At 39.7% G+C, this 24,927-nt stretch overlaps 1 protein-coding gene across 6 annotated transcripts; it reads right to left on the bottom strand.

Annotated features, from left to right (window-relative positions):
* Positions 1-519: 519 nt before the first annotated feature.
* LOC100022638 (zinc finger protein 84-like) lies at positions 520-24,922 on the bottom strand. Of its 6 annotated transcripts, none has more exons than XM_056814420.1 (6): positions 24,065-24,359; positions 22,292-22,686; positions 21,699-21,775; positions 13,165-13,291; positions 9,280-9,369; positions 520-6,659 (listed from the first exon to the last, which is right to left on the bottom strand). In XM_056814420.1, exons 2-6 carry the CDS (start codon positions 22,350-22,352, stop codon positions 3,655-3,657), a joined length of 3,360 nt encoding a protein of 1,119 aa, XP_056670398.1. In that variant the 5' UTR covers positions 22,353-22,686; positions 24,065-24,359; the 3' UTR covers positions 520-3,654. The 6 variants fall into 6 exon arrangements, with proteins under 6 accessions (XP_056670398.1, XP_056670397.1, XP_016284818.2 ...); XM_056814419.1 differs by having other exon boundaries at positions 21,699-21,790; XM_016429332.2 differs by lacking the exons at positions 22,292-22,686; positions 24,065-24,359 and adding an exon at positions 24,415-24,922 and having other exon boundaries at positions 21,699-21,790.
* Positions 24,923-24,927: the final 5 nt, after the last annotated feature.

Genomic DNA, 24,927 nt, shown 5'->3' on the forward strand with positions numbered 1-24,927 from the left:
CCTTGTATTCCTGGTATAAATCCCACCTGGTCCTAGTGAATAATCCTTGTGATAACTTGCTGTAGTCTTTTTGCTAGTATTTTATTGAATATTTTTGCACATATATTCATTAGGGAGATTGGTATATAGTTTTCTTTCTCTGTTTTTGGTCTTCCTGGCTTAGAAATCAATACCATATTTATGTCATAAAAAGAATTTGGTAAGACACCTTTGTTTATTTTGTCAAATAGTTTGCATTGTGTCATGAGCCAGGTCCAGTCCCACTTGTGTCTCTAGGGGTTCTCGGCAGGTGGCGAATGGCAGGATGAAAAAATAAAAAGCAGAAGACAGCTATAAATGTGTTTCAGCCAGGGGCAGGCTTGCATCTAATAACTGCCCCACCATGTTCATGTCTGATCTTTATTCTTATACCCATTATTTGGACACACAGATACATTACTTAACACACATGTTCAAATAAAGATAATTGGAAAAGTGATACATTCACTTTTAACAAATCACTTGATTAACATTCTGAAATTATACTATATTCTTTTATTGTGATTATAGATTTTTGACAGAATAAAGATTTCACACAAGATAAATAATTTTGTCAATGGTAGCTTAATTTTCTCATTACCCTGTGAGGAGCTTGAGCTTGCAAACAATCAAGGAAATTTACTTATTACTTTTAATGAAAAGAAATAATCAATCAGAAACTCAAAGACAAGAAGGGGCTGAATGGGTAATTCCATTTTTCCAAAGAGCCACTCTTTGACCCCTTGGCTGCCACAAGTGACTTTGTCAGGGTGTCATGCCTTGATGGCTCTCAGCTGTATTGGGATTAGTTGTTCCTTAAATGTTTGATAGAATTCACTTGTGAAACCATCTGGCACTGGGCATTTTTTTCTTATGGGATTCCTTAATGGCTTATTCAATTTCTTTTTCTGATATGGGATTAAGTATTCTATTTCCATTTCTGTGCATCTGTGCAATTAATTTTTCTAAACATTTGTCCATTTTACCTAGATTGTCATATTTCTTATGTAATTGGGCAAAATAACTCTTAATAATTGCTGTAATTTCCTCTTGCTTGGAGGTGTTATCACCCTTTTCATTTTTGACAGTTAATTTGATTCTCTTTAAAAATTAACCAATATTTTATTTAATTTGTTTTTTTTTTCAAAGAACCAGCTCCTAGTCTTATTCATTAGTTTTTCTTTTACTTTCAATTTTATTAATTTCTCCTTTTATTTTTAGGATTTCCTGTTTACTTTTTAATTGGGGTTTTTTAATTTGTTCTTTTTTCTAGTTTTTAGTTGTATGCCCAATTCATTAATTTTTTACTTCTCTATTTTTTGATATAGACTCTCAGGGATATTATTTTCCTCGGAGTTCTGCTTTGGCTGTATCCCATGGATTTTTATGTGTTGTCTCCTCACCAATGTGTTGTTTTTATGTGTTGTCTCCTCTTCAATGAAATCAGTAATTGTTTCTTTGATCGACCAGTTTTGGAGAATTAGATTGTTAGTTTCCAATTGATTTTAAATTTGCTTCTCAGTTGACCCTTACTAATTATAATTTTTATCACAATATATTCTGAAAAGTTGCATTTATTATTTCTGCTTTTCTATATTTGTTTTGTGATGTTTTTATGCCCTAGTACATGGTCAATCTTTGTATATGTACCATGTGCTACAGAAAATAAGGTGTATTACTTTTTATCCCTATGCATTCTTTGTCTTAGTTGCAGCCCAATAGATTCTGCTCTCACCTCTTACCTTTACCCTGTGGGTGTCTACCTGCCTTATGTGTTTCTTGTAGACAACACATGCTAGGATTCTGGTGTTTAATCAATTCTGGTATCCTCTTGTATTTTATGGATGAATTCATCACATTCACATTCAGTTATGATTACCATCTGTGTACTTCCCCTCAATTTTTATTTCCTTCTTTAATCCTGACCTCTCTCCTTTTATTCTTTCCTTTTCCTCTTAATGTTTTGCTTTTAGTCTGACCATCTTTCCCCTCCCTTATATTATTCCCATTACTCCTCACTCCCTTCTTACTTCCCTCTTCTTATAAGACCTTTTGGTTCCTTCTCCCCCCCCCCTCGAAGATGGGATTAACTCTCCCCTGCCCATTTTTAATCACCAGAAATGTATACACCCCACATATCCTTAAGTATGGGGAAATCTGTGACCCATGTGTGCTATAGTGGGTAATGAATCAGAATTGACTATGCCATGGGCAGTCCTCAGCAAAGCTAAAAGCTGCAGTTGGTCCACACAAAGTGGAAGGAAGGCACAGTAAATAATGAAAGGGTCTTTAAAAGTGGCAAGAACTTCCTGTGAATAGCTTTCACCTTGGAACATGACTTTGAAGGAGCTCGTTTGGGACCTAGGACTGCTCTTCAATTTTCCTTTAGAACTACCATGTGGGTGAGTGAAAAAGACTGACTCCCTTTCCTGACTTTTCTGGAGGTACTAATCTCTGGAGAGGACCCTCATCTTGGAGGGGCTAGAACTCTTATTTAATTTACCTCTGGGCCACTCTTGCTGGAGCCTCTGAAGCCCTGCCCGGTTTGGATGAAGCCAAACTCTTGTGTGTGTGTGTGTGTGTGTGTGTGTGTGTGTGTGTGTGTGTGTGCCATTTCCTTACTTTTACTCTTTCTCTTTTTGTAAATAAACTAACATAAAAAGTCATTCTGGCTTGAGTAATAATTTTTGGAAAATTTAGTCCAATCCTTTAATTTTTAGCCCTTGCATTCTGGATGACAACAAAAGTTGTGACAAGTACCCTCAACCTCTAACAAATTTTCTTGACTTTTCCTTCACTCTGTAAAAATCTCGTCAGTCTCTTCTACAATTCACAGATGCAAGAAAGGTAAGTTCAATTCTTCCCTTTCTCCTTAAAATAAATAGAAAAGAACCATTTTAAATCTTAGAAGCAAGGCCCTGAGGACTTCCAAACCCCCTTGCCTCAGGGGAAAAACAACCCAATTAGTCAGCCCTCAGGATTTTACACCTGAGGGGGAAGCAACCCTACTCCGCCAAACAGAAGTTAACTTAGGAAGCTTTTCAGGCTTTTAATAGCAAAAATCTCATGGAGTGTCTAGAGAGAGAATTTAACAATGTCAAACTTTGCTTCTTACAAAATTAACCCTTTTTCAGACCAACCAGGTTCTGAAATTTTTTTTTAAAGCCTGATCAAATTAATATTTCTTATTCCTACCCCCAACATATGACTCAGGGAGCAAGAATTAGATAACTACATTGACAATTTCAATTTTCTGATCCCTCAAAGCATCCTTTTATTTTCTCTTCCTTCATTATTAATGAGCATCCTTTTCCTAAAGATTTCTTGAGTTCTGCAGCTATGATTTGCAACAGTTGGTCTTTATGCCAGGATGAAAAGAAGACTCTAGTAATTATTTATCATAACTTTATGTTCTATGATGTCAGGGAGTACATGAAAGACCTTGAATGTGTCTCTGTCTGTGTTATCAGTCCATGTTCTATGATTTGTCTGTGCTGGATGCCCCTCCCCACCATTCATTCTGGAAGAATGGAGGAGGTTGGATTTTGTGTATTTTTTAGTAACTGGTTACAAACATACAAAATTATAAGATCTCTGATGGATAATTAGTTTTCTTTTCTGACTAAAGGCTTTCCCTTACTCACTACATTCAAAAGGTTTCTCTCTGTTATGAGTTCTCTGATGGCAAACAAGATGTCCCTTCTGCCTATAGCCTTTTCCACATTCATTGCATTCAAATGGTTTCTCTCCAGTATGAATTCTCTGATGGTAAACAAGGTGCACCTTCTGTCTAAAGGCTTTCCCACACTCACTACATTCAAAAGGTTTTTCTCCAGTATGAGTTTTTTGATGAATAGTAAGTATTCTTTTATGACTAAAGGTGTTTCCACATTCATTACATTCAAATGGTTTTTCTCTGTGATGAGTTCTCTGATGGACAATAAGAGACGAATTATAAGTATAGGCTTTCCCACACTCATTACATTCAAATGGTTTCTCTCCAGTGTGAGTTCTTTGATGTCTCCTAAGGCTTTTCCTTATACTAAAAGTTTTTCCACATTCATTACATTCAAATGTTTTCTCTCCACTATGAGTACTCTGATGGCTAATAAGACTCTGCTTAAGGCTAAAAGCTTTCCCACATTCGTTACATTCAAATGCTTTCTCTCTGTGATGAGTTCTCTGATGGAAAATAAGAGACGAATTATAAGTATAGGCTTTCCCACACTCATTACATTGAAACAGTTTCTCTCCAGTGTGAGTTCTTTGATGTCTCTTAAGGCTTTTCCTTATACTAAAAGTTTTTCCACATTCATTACATTCAAATGGTTTCTCTCCAGTATGAGTCCTCTGATGGCTAATAAGACTCTTCTTCAGGCTAAAGGCTTTCCCACATTCATTGCATTCAAAAGGTTTCTCTCCGGTATGAGTACTCTGATGACTAATAAGACTTTCCTTGCAACTAAAGGTCCTCCAACATTCACTGCATTCAAATGGTTTCTCCCCAGTGTGAATTCTCCCATGTCTTATAAGATTTTGCTTTTCAATGAAAGTTTTTCCACATTCATTGCATTTAAATGGCTTTTCTCCTCTATGAGTTCTTTGATGGACTACAAGACTTGTTTTATAACTAAAGGCTTTCCCACACTCATTACATTCAAATGGTTTCTCTCCAGTATGAGTTCTCTGATGGGAAACAAGATGTCCTTTCCAGATATAGGTTTTCCCACATTCATTGCATTCAAATGGTTTCTCTCCAGTGTGAATTCTCTGATGGACTATAAGAGATGCCTTACAAGTATAGGCTTTCCCACACTCATTACATTGACACAGTTTCTCTCCAGTGTGAGTTCTTTGATGTCTTCTAAAGTTATTCCTCATACTAAAAGTTTTTCCACATTCATTACATTCAAATGGTTTCTCTCCACTATGAATACTCTGATGGCTAATAAGACTCTTCTTAAGCTTAAAAGCTTTCCCACATTCATTGCATTCAAATGGTTTCTCTCCAGAATGAATACTCTGATGTCTAATAAAACTGTCCTTGAAACTAAAGGTCCTCCCACATTCATTGCATTCAAATGGTTTCTCCCCAGTGTGAATTCTCCCATGTCTTATAAGACTATTCTTTTCCATGAAAGTTTTTCCGCATTCATTGCATTCAAATAGCTTTTCTCCTCTATGAGTTCTTTGATGGACTACAAGACTTGTCTTATGACTAAAGGCTTTCCCACACTCATTGCATTCAAATGGTTTCTCTCTAGTATGAGTTCTCTGATGGGAAACAAGATGTCCCTTCCGGGTATAGGCTTTCCCACATTCATTGCATTCAAATGGTTTCTCTCCAGTGTGAATTCTCTGATGGACAATAAGAGTTGAATTACACGTATAGGCTTTCCCACACTCATTACACTGAAATGGTTTCTCTCCAGTGTGAACTCTCTGATGTTTTATAAGGCTTTGTCTAATAATGAAAGTTTTCCCACATTCATTACATTCAAATGGTTTCTCTCCAGTATGAGTCCTCTGATGAGTTATAAGACTTTCCTTCCAGCTAAAAGCTTTCCCACATTCATTACATCCAAATGGTTTCTCTCCTCTATGAGTTCTTTGATGGATTACAAGACTTTTCTTATAACTAAAGGCTTTTCCACACTCATTACATTCAAAAGGTTTCTCTCCAGTATGAGTTCTCTGATGGCAAACAAGATGTCCCTTGCGACTAAAGGCTTTCTCACATTCATCACATTCAAATGGCTTCTTTTTGGGATGAGTTCTCTGATGGGTGATAAGTTGTTCCTTTGAAAAGAAAGCTTTTCCACATTCACTACACAGAATAAAGTTTTCACCAGCATGAATTTTCTGATGGCTATTAGGGACAGTTCTACACCCAAAGAATTTTTCACATTTATTGCAAAGAAAGGGTGTTTTTCCAAAATGTATTCTTTTATAACTAATGAAGTGTCTTCTCTCACTAAAGACTTTTCTCCATTCATTATAACCAAGGTTTTTCTTTGTATTATGAATTTTTGGGTGGTTAGGTAACATTTCCTTTGGGATAAAGGCTTTTCCACATTTTTTACATATGTAATATTTCTTTCCCTTTTGAATTTTCTGATATACACTGAAATTCGATCTTCTGACAGTGACTGGTTTGAGTTCATCGAGCTTTTCTCTAGCATACATTCCTTTCAATTTAATTAGATCTGAATGGTACCTGAAGGGCTTCTTCCATCTGGTATACTTATATAGGCTCCTCCCTAAGAAGAATGGATCACATATATTAGGAAGCTTCCTAAAGCTCATTGCAAGTCCCTTAAATTTGCAGAGAATTTTCTGCAAAGCTCTTCTCTGTGGGGCAACTAAGGATGACTTCAGCCTGAAACTTCTCTTAAATGTATTACACTGAGGTACATTCACTTTATTCATACTTATTTCAGCACCTATTGCTACTTGTCTAGATTGCCTCTCCTGCTGGTCCTTCTTTTTCTCCAAATTATTACTACAAATTCCAGATTCTTTCATCTTGGAATCCCAAACCATATTCTTTCCCACTTTTTGATCAGATAATACTTCAGAAGAGATGACTTGCTTCAGACTTGAAACCTTGGTTCCAAATGTGTTCTCTTCAAAAACTGGATCTGAAACACATACAATAAGTCATAAAAGTCTTATTTGTTATGCTGAGAGAAAGAAACCTCTGGTAGAGCAAGTTTTGGACCCCTTCTTTCTTCAAAAAGAAAGGTACTCAATTTGGATCACTTTCCCAATCAACAACAAATATAAATTAATGCCTAAGATTTTACTATGTGTGGAGACTGTGAATTTTAAAATCTCCATCTTGCTTGGTCTAGCACCCAGGATTGTGTACACCCACGCTACACGGGCATGTGCTAGTCAATGACAAATCAGAAATAACTAACTGCCCACCTGGGCTGTCCTATGCAAACCTTGAGCCACCATTGGCACTTGTGAGGCACAGGAAGTGAGGTAGGGAACAGCCTCTGGAATTCGCTGACTTCCTGTGGACAGAGCTAGGCACCAGTTCGTGCTAGGAGCTTGAGCAGAGAGGAGGCCCACAGACAGCTTTCCTTCAGATTGGTCACATGAGTCAAGGACTGTTTCTCCTTTCTACCTTGGCCTCCAGTCCTAGACTCCTTCTGGCTCTGTCAGAAGGTTGAGTTAACCTTTTTCCTTTTCCTCCTCTCTCCTTCACTCCCTGTCCTTTCTCTTACTCCCGTTGTGATTAAACCACCATAAACTCCATTCTGACTTGAGTGTTCATTTTAGGAATTTCATAAGTAAATTCCTTGGCGACCATAAATCAATATTATAACAATCTTTAACGTTGATTTTTCACCACAACAAGACACTGAGCTAAACCTGCATATGGGAACAAAAATCAAAAGGAGACCCAGCCCTCAAAGAGAATAAATTATCATGGAAGAGAAAACCCAAATATGCACAAAATGAAAAAGAATAGATAGAAGGTAACTAGTAAGTATCTGAAGCCAGAACTGAGGCCAAAGTCTTTCTGACTCAAAAGATCAGTACTCTATCCTCTGCACCACCTAGCAAACTAATTAGAGGGATGATCATCAGTTAGACAATGCCTACCAAACCATGGTGAACACGATTGTGAGAAATGACATATACAAAGAAGCATGGAAAGAATTCTTTGACCTGATGGAAAGTTAAGCCAAGAGTACTGGGAAAAAAGAAAAGACAAAGACTTCAACAATGTAATAGAAAGAACCACCACAAAACAACTGAATGTGGCAAAACTAGAAAATATGTAACTGAGCCCCAAAGAAAAGTCTTAAGACACTTCCCTACTGAAAAGTAAAGGCTGAGAAGACCAAGAGATAGAAGGGAAAAAAGTAGAAAAGAAGTGGAATAGGAATTCCAGACCTCATCCAGCTTAGAAAGCAGCAGTCATTGAAACCACTTAGGAATTTAAGAAATAGAATAGAAGAAAAGATCAGACTAGGGAAGGAAAGAGATCCAGTATTACCGGATCATAAGAATAAATGTGAACAACTCCCAAAAGTCTGCAAAAATAAAACAAGCAGAAATAAGGAAAGTATATACCTGAAGACTACAACCAATGAAAAAGAAACAATAAAAAAACTGCTTAAAGTTCTGAATGGTATACAATTATCATTAGCCAGCCATGGACAATGTAGCTCCTGTCTCCTCTGTCTCCTATGATGGAAGACTATCAGTGTGGAACTGACTGCACCAGGAACACTGGGTCCAATTTGTGGACATCCTTTGTCATCTTTTTAAAAATCTCTTTAATTTTAATTTTTTTGTTAACAGGGATTGTGTTGTGTAGGACAAGGGTAAAAGCATATGGGAACAAGATGATTAAATATCATTTTGTGATATGGTCAACGTGATCATATCACTTTACTTGACAACACAATTCTTTATAATGGATGATTACAGTTTGGGGGTGGGAGGATGGAAAGGAGGAGGTAAATGTTGCAACACCTTCTTAAAAAAAGTCATAAAAAAGCATCAATAGAGGATTTAAAAGAACACACAGAAATTTAGAGGGAGAAACAAGTGAAAGAAAACTTTGAAATGAAAAAGCTGAACCAATTCTGTATTTTTACAAAGGACTCAAGGAGGAAGTCCTGGAGAGTTGTGTTTCCATAAGCAATCTTTTTTTGCTGTTCTTCTTTAATATTTAGAAATATTCATGTTTATTGAATGTGCTCAAGTTTAGAAAAGAAAAATCAAAAGGTTCAAAAAAAAGATAATTTCTTTTTAAATAAGACAGAAATTAGTGATATCATAAGAAAAAGTGCTCAAATAAGCTAACAATTGTGAAAATTCAAATGAAAACATCCCTGTAAATTTGCCATACAATCCATTAAATTAAAAAAAACGGGGGCAGCTGGGTAGCTCAGTGGATTGAGGACCAGGCCTAGAGATGGGAGGTCCTAGGTTCAAATCTGGCCTCAGACACTTCCTAGCTGTGTGACCCTGGGCAAGTCACTTGACCCCCATTGCCTAGCCCTTACCACTCTTCTGCCTTGGAGCCAATACACAGTATTGACTCCAAGATGGAATGTAAAGGTTAAAAAAAAAAACAGTGATAATATTTCATGCTGATACAGAGAAACAGGTATGTAATATATTCCACAGCTGTGACACCTAGGATTAGTTCTAAGCAGTACCTGGAGATGCCACTCCCCAAGTGGAAGAGGACATGTTCCTTGCACTGACCTTATCTGCTTTTCACTTACTCACCTGAATAAATGCCTGATCTAACTTTTCCCTCTTGATTCTGTACATCTCTCTTTAGCAGGAAGAGCAAATCTGGCTTGGAAACAGGAATCCCTATAACAGAGAAACAGAAAAAGAGGTGAATTAAAAAAGATAAATAAGAATCCAAAAAATTTTTATGAGATTTTTCTGTTTTCACATCACCAAATTTTTCCCTACATTCCATCACTTTCTTCTTACCACAGAGCAATATCTTATGATACACACACAATTTAATAAAAAAAAAGAGTGGAGAAAAAATTCATTATGTCAAAAAATCAGACATCATATGCATTGTTCTAGAGCTGTAGGTCTACAAATGATCTGTCACTGAGAAATGCTCTAGAAGGAAAATCAGGCAACAAAGAAAGCGTACAGTCTTGTTCTGCTGTTCTGTGCATTTGAAAAGCATGTGTAAGAGATCTTCTCTTCTTTCTTTTCATTTACTTTCTCCTCAGCAGACCTCCCTCTAGCTCCACACTGTCCTCTTGCCTCCACCAAAATGAGTGAAGAAAACCTCTCATACCAAATGTGTTCAAGTCAAGCACTCACTGCACTTCCACTTAGCCTGCATTAATTATACTCTCTGTCCTTCCCCATGTTGACCCCTAGTAAACCAGCCTGACTTTATATCATCCTCTTCTCTCCATCCTATTGGTCCTGTGATAATTAAAATAGTGGAAGACATAAACTGTGGCAGTTAAAAGAGTGTTTTGGCTTAAATTGTGACCACAGAAAATATGGTTTCAAGACAGTGTATTGTTTTAAATCAAATATAAGGTGGTCGCCAGGGAAAAATTCCCAATTATTAAATATACCCAAGTCAGTTGGGTTTTATAGAGATTTTAATTCATACAAATCAGGAATTAAAGAAAGGGAAAGAGAGAGAAAAAGGAAATAATGAGAAAAAGATAGGCCGGCCCAGGCCAGCCCCGGCCCAAGCCCTAAGAGAGAGATCAGTCAGTCTTTTATCCACTCACCACAAGATTTGTCCAAGCAAGGATTCTGATGTTCAGAGAGACACCAGTTCAGCTTTGGCCAGCTGCCATCTCCAGAGAGAGTTCCTCTGAGATGCCCCTGCTCTCAGTTTCTCATCTCCTTTTAAAGGGAATTTTCTCCTATGTCACCTCCCCTAAGTTCTCACATCTACCAATCACAGTAGACATTTTCCAAAGGACAAACCATTCTTAATTCACACCTAAGAAGGCTAAACTTTTGAGTAATTCACGCCTGAGTAAGTTCTCACCTCTTTGCCTTTTGCAAGTTCACAAGTTGCCTGACCTTTATAGGTACTTAGCACCCTTTTGTATTAGATCTAAAAATAGGCACAGCTTAAGAACTTTTGCCTTACTATAAGTATGGGTTTAAGTATTTTTCATTGTTCAGCAAGGAGTTTCTTCCCCTAAAGCAGGCTTAAGTAGGGGTGGAGTAGAAGTCTCACATTCCTGATCTAAGTTCCTTCATTATTTAAAATGGGGAATGGTCTTAACCAAATCTTATGAAGTAGGGTCTGAGAATTTTTAAGATTCACAGCTCCTTATCCTGGAGTTGATCTTATGCTGCTGAGCCTCAGCTCTGGATTACTCTGACCCTCCCCTGTCCTTGTTCTGATTCACATTTTGCTGAAGGAAGCTGGAGAAAAATCACAAATCCATGCTGAGTGGACCCAACAAGAACTAGAAATCTTTGCAATGAAAAGTTATAAGGTTTTTGTTTTGGTTTTTTTTTCTGCTAACTCTTATGTTCTGTCTTAGTATTAATTCTAAGACAGAAGAGTGGCCAGGGTCACACAACTAGAAAGTATCTGAGACCACATTTGCACCTAGGTCTTCCTGCCTCTAGGCCTTATGCTCTCTCCTTTGTGTTACATAGCTGCCCCGGATTCACCATGAATTGATGTTATATAATCTTAACTGGGCCCTTTTACACCTCCCTCAGTTGCATACTATGCCACTGATCACTGTGGCTTTTGCAAATCCTTTCCTATCTTGGCAAAGAATTCTGCCCAGTAGTTTACTGAAAAAAAATTAAGTTGTTCACCCAGAGCTCCCTCTTCTCTCCTCCTCTCTGTAAAAATTAAAATTTTATCTCTAATAATAAAAATATCCTATTTTATGAGGTTTATTAAGGGTCATTAGAAAGCAAGGAATAAAGAGGATACAAAAATAAAAACCACATGCCCATGGCTAATTAGCCCATTTAAAATCCCCGCACTTGGCTTACCACCATATTTGGTGCATCATTGCAAAAGAAGAGTGAGAGAGAGAGCGCCCGTGGGAGGTGTTACTGCCAGTTAAATACCAATTGTGATCTTGCCAACAGGGAGACACAAGAAAGATTATAGAGAATTCTGGGAAATACCATGCACTTCTGGGAAATGAGGTCTAGGGTTCAAAATCTCCATTTACACATCTTCCTCTTCTCATATCACTCAGATATCTTCTAAAACCACCTCTCCATTCACCCTTTTCTCACATGAGGTGGCCAACCCTTCCATGAGCAAAATTGATTCCACTAAGTCCTTTATTCTCCTGCAGATTGTCCACATATCTTCAGTCATTACTTGTCTATCGACTGCTTCCCCACTGCCTACAAGTATACCCACATGTCCCCTATTCTTGAGAGACCCACCATTCTCTGCTACCCTTCCCATATCTGTTCTCCCTTTTGTAGCTTAACGCAATGAGAAGGCTATCTATAAAAGATGCTTCCAATGTCTTATTTCTCTCACTCTCTCAACTCTCTACAAGCTGGTTTCTAAACTGATCCTTCAAAAGAAATTGCTCTCTCTTAACTAACCAATGATCTCTTCATTGACAAATTCAATGCTTTTTTCGCAGGTATCTTTCTTCTAGATCTCTGCAATCACTCTCTACTCCTTGAGATTCTTCAGTGCCTCACTACTCAGTGACACTCCTCTATCCTGATTCTCCACTAATCCACATAACTATTCCTTCTTAGTAACAAAAGAGTCCAGAGCAGAGAAAGGCATGGCCTCTCCATCAGAGCAAAGAAGCCAAGGGAGCTCAATTTATACAAAGCAAAGACCTCTCTCCCCAGAAACAGAGAACAGTGTAAAAATTAAATTTATGTCTAATAATAAAATATTATATTTTATGAAGTTTATTAAGGATTATTAGAAATCAAGGACAAAAAATAATAACCACATGCCCATGGTGGATTAGCCCATTCAAAATCCCCAAGCTTAGCTTACTTACTATTACTACATCATTGCTATGGCAGAGAAGAGAGTGTGGGAGTGTGGGAGGCGTTACTGACAGTTAAATACCAACCTGGGGACTCAGGTGAGATGATAGGGAATTCTGGGAAATACCAAGGACTTCTGGGGATTGAAGTCTAGAGTTCAAAATTTCCATTTATACATATTTCCCCCCTGTGATCCTATTAGGAAACCAGTTTCCCCAAAAGGATCATGGAAACATAATCAACTTAAAGATTGCAATAATTTGTGGATAAAAGGAACAGAACAAAACCAATGATTGCTAGGCGCATTGACGAAAAGCCAGTTAGGGGGTAATCCCCTTTGGCATAAGAGTATACATACAAAACAAATGCATTCAAACCCCATATAGTTCAAATTACCATATCACAAAGTTCACTCTGAATCTTCTGGTGCAGAATGTTGTCTGTGGAGGCATCTTCATGATATGTATAAATGGATATTTTATATAACAGAAACATTTTGCTTACTGGCCATAAAGGATTTGGGACTCTCCCCACAGGATGTGTGGTCTTTAGTATTTTTGCTAATAAGCCAAAGCCTATTTAGACCTTCCTTTGCCTCCAGCAAGAGAAGTAGAAAATACCCTAAAACACAGAAACTGAATTACAGGGGCTGGTTCTGCTTACCTATGGAGACCAGGTTCTCATAGTTCTCCAACATCACATCCCTGTACAGGGTCCTCTGACCAAGATCCAGATATCTCCACTCCTCCCAAGTGAATTCCACAGCCACATCTTCAAATGTCACAGATACCTAAATGAAACATATTCCTCCTTACCCAGGGGCAGCTCCTCCATATATCCCTTGGATAAGAAATAATGTGATCTTGATCCTATTTTTAATAGACATTTCATTTTAAATCAATAATTTTATCTTCATGATTAGGTCTTATCAGCATTATCTAGGTTGGTGTGATTCCATAAGGATGGTGATTTGTTACTTATCAACCAATAATAATCAGAAGTTCATTACAGGAACTCAGTCTTCCTGGGAAGGCCCTTTCCAACTACTGATAACTACTCCAACTGCTATCAAAACTGGAGAAAAAGACTCTTGAATTCATTGTTCTCATGTAAAACGAGTACCATTTATTGACACCCAGTAACTGCACTGCTTATTATTGCTTGTTTTTTGGATTTGGTTTTCCTTGAAGTTTATAAATTAATCTAGAGTATTCCATTCCAGAATGTTACCTCCAATTACTATGTTTTGGTTATTAGCTATAAGTTCTCTTACAGTGTCTTCATTTGTACTCTGTTCCCCTTGACTGGACTGGGAATAATGCTATCATGTCCATAGTCAAGGAGGACATACTCTTTTCTAAGGCAAAGTCATTTACCCTTATGGATGTTAGGTCTGTCACCAGATAGAAACCCTTGTTTTGTTAAGGGCAACAATTCCTGTCCATATGAATAAGACTTTGTTACAACTCGCACCCCAGGAAGGTCGCAGGTTACTAAAAAAGACTTTTGCCCTTTTTGGTTTTGTTAAATGTCACATAATTACAGATGGACTCTTTATAATAGGTCACAACCTTTATCATTGGTCTTGGAAAAATTTAAAGAGTTGGAAATTTCCACTGATTTTTTTTTAAACCATTACCTTCTGTCTTGGAGTCAATACTGTGTATTGGCTCCAAGGCAGAAGAGTGGTAAGGGCTAGGCAATGGGGGTCAAGTGACTTGCCCAGGGTCACACAGCTAGGAAGTGGCTGAGGCCGGATTTGAACCTCGGACCTCCCATATCTAGGCCTGGTTCTCAATCCACTGAGCTACCCAGATGCCCCCAATCTCCACTGATTTTAAAAGATCTTCTAAAGTGATTTTCAGATATTTGAGAGCCCCACTATCATTCTACCTATGATGGATCATGTGCCTACCTTTGACTTGTATGTGAAGAGAGGCAAGGATCTGTTGAATTATAGATATATGGGTGAAAGGGTGAAGTGCAATCTCACCATTCCACTCCCTATCACAACATTTGTTTGTGCTAAGGCAACATAGAAAACACAAAGGATGGGACACATAAAAGCATGTCTTTTACAACTATTACTGCCTCATTCCTGGAGAAGGTAGATTCCCCATGAGGCTTGGTGACCCCTGGGCAATTCTATGTCTAATTCTTCAGCTTACTCTGCATGGTACTTGTGGTTTGGACTATGTTCCCTCATCAGTGTTCAGGGCATGATCCTTTTATTGACCAGATGATGTGGACAAGTCCCTGGCTAGGAATCTGGGTACTTGGCGGCATTCAAGATCCAAGAGGTCAAGGTCCAATTCTGTCGCCTCTTCATTGGCAATATAGAAGTTTTTTTTTGGTTGCTCTGCCCAATTTTGGAATGATGAGAGAAATAAATTCTTTTAGCGATATCTCTGCTGAGGCTCAAAGATTGGTTCAAGATATAGTTCAAGCTATCTCCTGAATTTCTAAGGCTATCTCTTCCCTACAGGATGACACTGACTCCTATAAGTGAATGATAGCTATTGTATTGATTAACCAAACTATTATTAACTGTTATATTGATCTTCCTGTTCTGTTATTGCATATAGATAAGCTGTTATAATATTTTTAGACCTTAATACAAAAAGGTGTTAAGTAACTATGAAGGTTAAATTAATCACAAAAAGGTCAAGTAACTAACAAAAGGTGAACTTAACAAAGAAGTGTTAAGTAACTCAAAAATCTAATCAAAGAAGGTGAGAACTAAAGAATGGGCAGTCCTGGAAAAAAGCGTCTGCTGTGATTGGTAGATGTGAAAATTTAGGGGGAGGTGACACAAGAGAAAAGATCTTTAAAAAGAGGCTGTAACAGCCAGAAGGGGAGATTTCGGACATGCGGGCATTCAGATATTCAGAACTCAGCCTGAGGAACTCACTCAGACAGCTTCCTTGAGATGGTCTTGTGGTGACTTGGGTAAGACTGACTTCCTTTTCCCTTGGGCTCAGGAAGGCCCCTTTGGCCAAGACCTTTAACTCCTGCCTGGCTCAGCCTGAGCTGGAGCAATTTAAATTAACTCTTTCCTCTCCCTCTCTCTTCTCCTTAATTCCTCTCTCTATATTAATTAAAATCACCATAATTTTGAAAAAGGTCACTACTTAAGATAAAGGCTTTGGGGGTACAGAATAAAGCCTCCACCTAGGCAGCTCTCACCTAAAAGTTAAAACACCTACTTCAGGATATTGGGAGAGCCATTATAAGTTTTCTGTCTAGAGGGAAAACATGGTTAGACTTCAACTTTGAGGAGTCAGTATTACAAAAGAAGTTGCTCTAAACAAAAATAACCATTAAATGATTTGGTAATTTAAAAAAAATCACCATAATTTCCAGCTGACTTGAGTATTTTATTATTTGGGATTTTCCCTGATGACCAATTAATTTCTAACATTATCTTTACAGGATGGTCTTCATGAAGAAGTTTGATCCAACCCTACTTTATTACTGGTTGAGGTAGAAACAGGAAGATGGAGAATGAAAACTAGAGTTAACAATAAGGTATGAAATCTATTAATCCCTAATGCTAAAATTTCCTATATAACACAACCCCCCACAAACTGCTCCTCACAGAGCTTCTCCTTGTCTGTAAAATAGACCTGACTTAACTATACTCTCTGACTATAGATGAAATTCTTACTATCTTATCCTAAGTTTTAATTATAAAATTGTAAATTAATAATGCATTTCTAATCATTAAACACCACCTTAATACTAAATATTACATCATTTATATATCATTATTGTAAACCTTAAAATTTCTTAGACTTATAAATGTTGGAAATTTCACCATTGGGAAATTTCATACTTGGAAAATTTCTTACTGATAGTCTATTGGAATGTGAACCCCATTGGCATGGGAGGTTCCTCCTCCTCCCTTCTTAAGATTACTTTAGGACAGAAACCTTTTGCTGAACAATGGAAAGGACTTTGACCTATGCTTAAGCATAGAACAGGAATTTCTTTGAGTCATGATTGATTTTAGAATTGATACAATGGAGATGCTTGGAATCAATCTCCACCCTACTCAGTCCTAACAGGATTGAGGAAGGGCTGCAGCATAGATCAAAATTTAATTATTCCAATCTCTACCCTACTCAGGTTAACAGGATTTAGGAAGGGCTGTAGCAAAGGATCAAGATTTAATTATTTGAGAATATGACCTTCAACAGACATGTGCAAAGCCAGAGACCTCTGGGCGGTCCTGGGTTAAGCTAGAGCCTCCATTGGCACAGGGAAATTGATGGACAATGATTGGTAGATGTGAGAACTGAGGGGAGGGAACTTGGATGGTTTCCTTAAAGATAGAGGGGTCTGAAGACTCAGGGAGGAGGTGGAGGAGTTTGGCTGAGTGGTTGAAGTGTGCTCTGAGAAGCTTGCTCTGAAGGAAGCTGAAGGTGGGGGCCTTTGAGACTGTTTCTCCATTTTGGTCACGTGAGTAATAGGGACTGATGTCTTTTCTTTGCCCCAGCTATCTAAGGGCTTGGGCCTTTTGGCCCAGCCTAAACAGAGGGGGTATTTAAGCCCTATTCCCTTCTCTCCCCTTTCTCTCTCTCTCTCTCTATCTCTAATTCCTTTCTTCCTCCTGTTTGTAATTAAACTCTATAAAAGGCTGACTTGAGTTTTCATTTAGGAATTACATAGCTGAATTCCTTGGCGACCTTAAATTAATATATATCAGTCTTTTAAAGTGATTTCCTTGTCACATTATATACCTATGTTATTATATGTTAATATTATATATTAAATCAAACTTTCAAATATAACTGTTAAGTTTCTATTCCTAGAGAAGCTGACCTCTCTCTCCTTCCACTCCAATGGTCCAACTGTCTGGGACAATTCACACAAAATAGTTCTCTATCTCCCCTTCAATTTCTTTCTTTTTTTTTTAAACACTTACCTTCCATCTTGGAGTATTGACTCCAAGGCAGAAGAGTGGTAAGGGCTAGGCAATGGAGGTCAAGTTCCCCTTCAATTTCTGAGGTGAAAAGTTTTCAGTAAACACACTTCTCAGTTTCAGTATGTGCTGGGATCCATCAGGCCATGACGCCTTGACAGAGTCACACATGGTAACTAAGGAGGCCACAGAGTGGCCTTTGGCAAGATGTGATTGCCCACTCAGTCCCCCTTGTATGACCTCTCTCAGTAACATCCCTTGCCTATGGAATTGATATGATTACTATTTCCCCTAACTCCAGAAGGAATAATGCAAGAGCAAAATACCTGTACCCTAATTCCCCAAAATGTCACCAAAAGATCAGACCCTCAAACCCAACCCCAAAAGACGATCATGGGTTAACTTTTACTTAGGTACATAATTCCCAGTAAAATCGCAGCTACAGGCCAAGCCCGGAACTTTCCCACTCATGAAACTTATTCTCATGAAGCCTGCACACAAATCAATCATAAAGGCCCATACAAAATGTATAGGTACACTAAGCTTCAATATGCCTCAGTGACTCGATTTCACAAACCAATAACTCAGAAACTCCCTAGTAAACCCTGAAAATTGATCAGTCTAATATTAAATCTGAATTGTGTTTCCAGTACCTTTCAACCTCAATCATATGTCTTTAAGAAGTTCTGATTGATTACTTCTAATAAGTAAATTTCCTTGATTATTTGTAAGTTCAAAACTTCTCACAGGGTAATGAGAAAATTAAGCCACCTGTGATAAAATAACTTATCTTGTGTGAAACCTTTATGCTATCAAGAATCTGTAATCACAATGCAAGAATATAGAATGTTAATCAAGTGTGTGACAGTTAAAAGAGTGGTTGCCATAAACTGTGACCGCGGAAATATAGTTTCAAATAAAAAATATAGTGGTCGTCATGGGAAAATTCCCAAAAATTAAATATACCCAAGTCAGCTGGATTTTATGGAGATTTTAATTAATACAAATTAAGGAATTAATGAAAGGGAGAGAGTAAGAGGAAATAATAAGAACAAGGCTAGGCCAGCCTAGGCCGGCACCTTAAGAGAAAGATCAGTCAAGTCTTTAATCCACTCACCATAAGATTTGTCCCAAGCAAAATTCTAGTGTTCAGAGAGACCCCACTGTCTAAGTATGGGTGGAGTAATTTAAAGTTCTCACATACATTCCTGACTAAATCCCTTCATTGTTTAAAGTGGGGAATGGTGTTAACCAAATCTTCTGAAGTAGGGTCTGAGAATTTTTAAGATTCACAATTGATTTGTTAAAAGTTAATGTATCACTTTTCCAGTTACCTCTCTTTGAACATGTGTGTTAGGTAATTTATCTGTGTGCCAAGAAAATGGGTATAAAAATAAAATGTATACTCTTCTGTGGATGACGGAGCAGCTATCAGATGCAAAGCATGCCCATGGCCGAAAATATACAGCTGTCTTCCTTTTGTTATTTTCTTGACTAATCATTTGTCACCTGTCAGGAACCCCTGGAGTTGCGAGTAAAGCTGGACCTTGCCCATGCCAAGTATGAATCTCAAATCAAACAGACTCAGAATAACAAAACAAATCTTTTCTGTCAGAGAATGACGCAGCCACCAACTGTCTCCAAAACAAGTCAGGAGAGACTGCCCCCAGAACTTCCAACTGACTTTCCTTTATCCTCGGCCTCTTAAAGTGACCACTGCACATTCTGTGTCTTTCCTCTTAAAGGGGAAGTAGTAAAAATCAAAAACCCTTTCTCTGATCTAAAACCCTGCTCTTAATAAAACTAAATAAACACTAATCATAACATTCCTTAGCAAGGCAGTTATACAAAACCAACCAGGTCTTCATATGCTTACAGTTGACTCAAGAGGTGCCTGGTTTTTTTGAAATGTGATACAGCAACTTATGTGAATCCTATATGATAGTGTGTTTGTTTGCTATTGTTATTAACTGGGCTATTGTTAATCTGGGGGATTTTGGTACTTTCTTTAAATGCGCATTATATACTATACTCTTTTATAAATCTGTTACTTTGTAAAAATCATTTGCACTCACTCAATGGTTCATGGCCAAGTTAAAAAGGAAATGGATCTCATTTTTGGGTGAGGAACCTTTGTATTCTACCTCTCCTTGGCTGACACAGTGTATCACTGTAAGCTATATATTTTTGACTTTTAAAACTTTTTTATGATTTTTCCTTGCATGTGCAATAAAGTATTTGAGTTTTATTTTTTCTCTCCTTTTGTATTCGAATCACATGTCAACAGTATTGAGAAGATTTTCTTTAACTTTTGTGATTTTGCAGTAATATAAGTTTAAAACACACTTGTTATAATATTAATACATTCCCCAAAAAGCTTTAGACCATAGAATAATTCCATTCGTTGTTTAAAAAATTATGGGACTTTGCTAATGATTCTGATTCTAAGAAAAGGGAACAAAAAAAGAGCCACTGCACAGTGCCAAAGAAGCCCAAAGCTAACCTGCATAGTGCCAATCAAGCACAAGGTCAAAGAGACAAACCAATCCCCGTGGGACTGATCAAATTTTGAGCCAAGAGGACTTGAACTTGTTTGGAGTTCGAGGTCGCAGCTATTTTTGACATGTCAGAGGCAGGACTTCCCTGAACCCCATCAAGCATCTCACTATTTCTGCCATCCTGATTCCCATAATCTAGTCCCTTTTCTGTCTCTCATAATGTGGCAAACTTTCTGTAGTCCTGGATACTGATTGGGGAAGTGCATAATTGCTTAAATCACTTTAATTAGGTTTATTTTTCCTTTACTTAGATTTTTCATACATAAGACTTTGATATTTTATACTTTATCCACAAGTTATTTTTTCTTTGGATTTTTTGATGTTTTTTATTTCTTTTGCCAATTGATTCAAATACCTCATCATTGAGCTGTGTATCCCTGAGTGATCCCTGTGTTTGTTATTAACCTCCTCAATGGGGAATGTGTTGTTGTTCTCCTAAGGGGGGATTATTATTGTTGTGAACTTTTATTTGAATTTGAGACTAATTTAAGATAAGAAATAATAGACTACCTCCCAGAATCCAGAAAGTGAACTGTTTGGAGAAGGAGCCATGAATATGTCTGCAGAGACCACATGCTGCACTAGAAGATCCAGAGTGAACTTTGGGATGTGCTAATTTGAACTATAGGGGGTTGAACATATTTGTTTTGAGTATATACTCTTATGCCAAAGGGAAATGCCCCCAAATTGGCTTTTTTTTCAATGGAGCAATCATTGGTTTTGTTTTTCTTCTCTTTTATTTTCCTTTTATCCACAAATTATTGCAATTTATAAATTGATTGTTTCCATGATCCTTTGGGGGAGACTGGTCTCCCAAGAGGATCACAGGGAAGTATGTATAGTTAGAAAATCTTGAACCCCTAAAACTATATTACCCAGAATGCTTTTGCCTTTCTGCATGTTTGCATCTTCACATAATTGTTTATAAGTTCTGTAGCTCCACCCGCTCACTCTTGTGACCTGAGCTGAGTTAGGTAGCTAGCTTTTACTTTAGTTATTATTAATAAACTTTCTAAATTATAATATAGTTATTGTATATTAATTTTAATCTTTACAGGAATGATTCATTGAAGAGATTGACATGTTAATCTCCTAGAGAACCAAGAGTAAGGAGACTTAATATGCTGGTCTCCCAAAGAATCAGAGAGGGGGATTGTGCGAAATAAAATATCGAGGCCACCTCCATTCCAGCTTTGATTCCATGCAGCCCAGACACAAGAGTCACAGACTCACAGGGAGTGTCTGACGGCCTGCTGCCAAGATCCCCTTGGCATCCTCAGGCATTCCAGCATCAGTGCCACAGACAGAGTGGCCTTCTGTCTTTCCTTCGCCTTACTAACAAATACTTACAAATCTGGTAGTAAGCCACCAGATTAATACTGATTTATAACAAGATGCTTAAATTCTACCATTCCTCCCTGAATTACAGTGAGACTCATTTAACACAGATATTCTATAGTCATCAGAAACCTTAGAATTGTTCATACTTGTTCCTACAATATGTTCCTTTACATTATGGGGCTACTGCAGCTGTGAAGCTACAACGAGCAACAATCAGAACAGGCAGACTCTAAGAACGAAATAATGAGATTTAGGTACCTAAATGGAATTGGGGAGTATTGAGACTACTAGGTCTCACTAAGTCACTAAGATAGGAAAGAAAGGTTAGTGGAGGAAATGAGACAAAGGAAAAGAAAAAGTGACCTTGCACTTACCTGAAACCTGTCAGCCAGGACTCCAGAAGTGCCTCCCTCTTCCTTCTCCAGGCTGCTGACTTGGAGAAGGGCAGAATCTGGAGAAACAAGAGCTGGATGAGGAGAAAAAAAAGACTAGGATAAATGAATTCTGTTTTGTGACTCCTAAACAAAGCCCTCACTAGCACCCTCAGTCCCCAAGCCTATCTGCCTCATCAATGCCCCTTGACAGATCACTCCTCCACCAAATGCTCTAACCACCAGGCTCGTCTCACAATCCCAGCTGGACTAAACCAGCAAAGTGTGAATTGACTAGGAGACCCTTCCATGGCCCTCACCACTGTCCCTACTAACCCCTTCCTTCACCTTTACTGGAATCATAAAGGCTGAGTGACTGACTGAAGGAAACCATCTGGTGGAACTGAGCCAGAGAATCCTGGATCCTGAACAGAGAAGAGGAGAGGAAGGGAAGGAAGATCTGGGGCTCTGTGCTGTCCTGGGATCCCTCCCCTCCTGGACCATTCCTGCAGAAAGCCTCCCCAGAGAGAAGGGTTGGGAGGTCTCCCACACTGGGAAGATTCTATTCCCCCCATGGATGCTCCTAGAATTCTCACCCCTCTCTTGACATGTCACGGCCACGTCTCTCCCATGCTTCCATTCTTTTCGTTTTCTCATTATTCTGACTTCACTCTGACCCAGTCAGGAGGAGCACAAGTGCCTTTACTACCAGCAGAACTTGCTGCTGGTCTAGAACTTGCTCCTTCTTCTCAGATGCTGCCCTGGAGCTGGATGAAAAGTCTCAGGGCAGGTGTCCTCTCCAGAGTTGGATTCACTTCCTTGGGAGGATCCTACACCACCTTCTCCTTCCACTAAAGCTGGAGCTGAGGGCTATCAAGAGCCAATTATGTTCCTTTGGGCTCTGGTCCCTCTCTCTGGGGAAGGGGGGTGCCCTGAGGACTCTGCTAAGGGTCACTGAGGCCAGAGGAAGGGTGGAATCAGCAAGAGGAACCTAAAATCACAATCACAATATTAGAAGTCAGAAGCTGGACAAACAAAATGGTTCTAGATGATGGATGTGGCCCTTGACAGATCATGAGACCAAAGCTGCCCCCTTCCCCAAGCACCTGCCCAAGCCTGGCTGGGTCTTTCCCTTTTATATCCATTGTAAAACATCAGCCTCTCACTGTTATTTATTCCTGTGAAAGACTCCTCATTTTTCTTTATTGCCATTGTAAAGTCAATCAATTGTCCCTCTCATCCTTAGCCCCCAGGTTTCACCTAGAAAGGTATTTAAACTCCCCAACTTTAATGGCTCCTTGGAATCATCATCTAGTGTGGTGGCACTCCCAGGGATAACATCCCCAGAGTCCAGGGTTTTGTAAAAATGGAGTTTTGAACCTAGGACTTCAATCCCCAGAAGTCCTTGCTCTGGTTTCCAGGATGCCTTGTAACCTCACCTGAATTCTCACCTGGGCGGAGAACAAATTATTATTTAAAGGAGTTCTCCGCCTACTGGGGCCCTTTTCCTACTTCAGCTTCCAAGCAGACTCATCTCTCATGATGTACCTGAAATTGAATGGGCCTCTCGACTTTCCTTACTTGGATTTTCTTAAATTCTTAATCAAATAAACCTCATAAAAATATAATACTTCTAAGAGAGAAACTAATTTTTACCAGCCACAATTTGGCGAATTTTAATCTTAACAGTTTATACCCTGTAAAAGTTGTGGCACCAGACTCTAAGTAAAGAATCAAATACTGGACTTCTCCCTCTCCTGATTAAAAACGTGGGTTTTCTGATGGTTCTGTGTTATTTCCAACTTGACACCATCAACACCAATTCAGACTGAGGGATGCAGACAGAGACCAAATGACACATCCCTCCTTCAGCAGAAAGCAGTTTGGTGAGCAAAATCATTGCCCCCCCCCCCCATGGCCCCTCTCCCTTCTTCCCCTTCTTATCCCCTCCCCCCATCACCCACTCCCACTTTTTCTATTTAAATAAACCCAAAGCCGGAAATGCCATGTCCTGGGACCAAAGCCTCCCCACTTCCCCCAATCCCTACTGAGACCAAGAGGCCCCCCCCACCCTTCCCCTGCACCTGCTGGAAGTCCAGAACAAAACAAGTAGTTCCACTTCACAGGGCTGGAACTTCCCATGCTGGGAGCTGACAAACCCATGGTGGAGTGAAGGCCCAGACTTCTACTTCCGGTGCCATACTAAGGCCTATACAAGCCCCCACCCCAAAGCCAACCCCCTCATCTGGACCCCCCCCAGTCCCGGGCCACCCCCTATAAAAGATTCCCCGGCTCCACCCCCAGCCACGTGCAGGTTTGCAGGCTCCCCCTCCCCCCTCCTTTCCCACAATTAAGCCTCGCCGGATTACTCGACTCTCCGGCTGGTTCGCCAGGCCTGACGTCCCTTAGGCCGTCATGGGTGCTCTCCTAACTCGGCGCACGACCCGTTAGGGAACTGGAGCACTCCACTGGGGGGAGAAACAGCCCGGCAAGCGGCCTGGAGGCACAGGCTCGTCCCGAGGCGGGGCTTCAGGGGACCCCGAGAGGGCTCTGAGAGGGAGGCGAAGGCAGGAGGCGGGACACAGCGAGAAGAACGAGGGGTGGGGTGGGAGTGCGGCTGCGTCCCTTCAGTGCTGCTGGCTCCCCCAATGCCTACGCAGAAGCACACACCCAAGGGTCTCCTCTCTCCCCCGCCCCGCCCCCACTCGCCCCCACTCACTCCGGAAGTTGAGGAGAAAAAGGAGAGTGGAAACCACTGCGGTCCTCAAGCTCACACTTCCTATCCAGGCAGGGTCAGAGCAGAGATGGAGCATTCGCAAGCCCACTCGTGCCCTTCCTCCCTCCCCTGCCCTCCCCTCCCCAGGACTCTGCGGGTTTCCGTAGTAGGGTCGGGCCCGAGTTCGGACTGAGACCTCTACCTGGACAGGCAGAAAGAGCACTCCTCGCCTGCCCCTCCCCCCACACACACAAAGAGCTTTCATTGGACAAGTCAAGAGCCCGCCCCGCCCTCCCGAGGCTTCAGTTTCCTCCTCGGTAAAAAGGACAGGTTGGGCTTAACGATCCCCAAGAGCCGAGTGTCCCGACGGCCCCGGGCCTTGTCAGGACCCCACTTCAGCTCCTCCCCTCAGGACCCCCGAAGGGCTGCTGCCCCTAGTCTGAGCCCAGAAAACGCTGGGAGGATGGGGGGAGGGGCGGGCAAGTTCTGGACTGCCTGGAACCTGCATGCAAGAGC

This window comes from Monodelphis domestica, chromosome 2, assembly GCF_027887165.1.
Source record: "Monodelphis domestica isolate mMonDom1 chromosome 2, mMonDom1.pri, whole genome shotgun sequence".
In the NCBI taxonomy this organism is placed as follows: Eukaryota; Metazoa; Chordata; class Mammalia; order Didelphimorphia; family Didelphidae; genus Monodelphis; species Monodelphis domestica.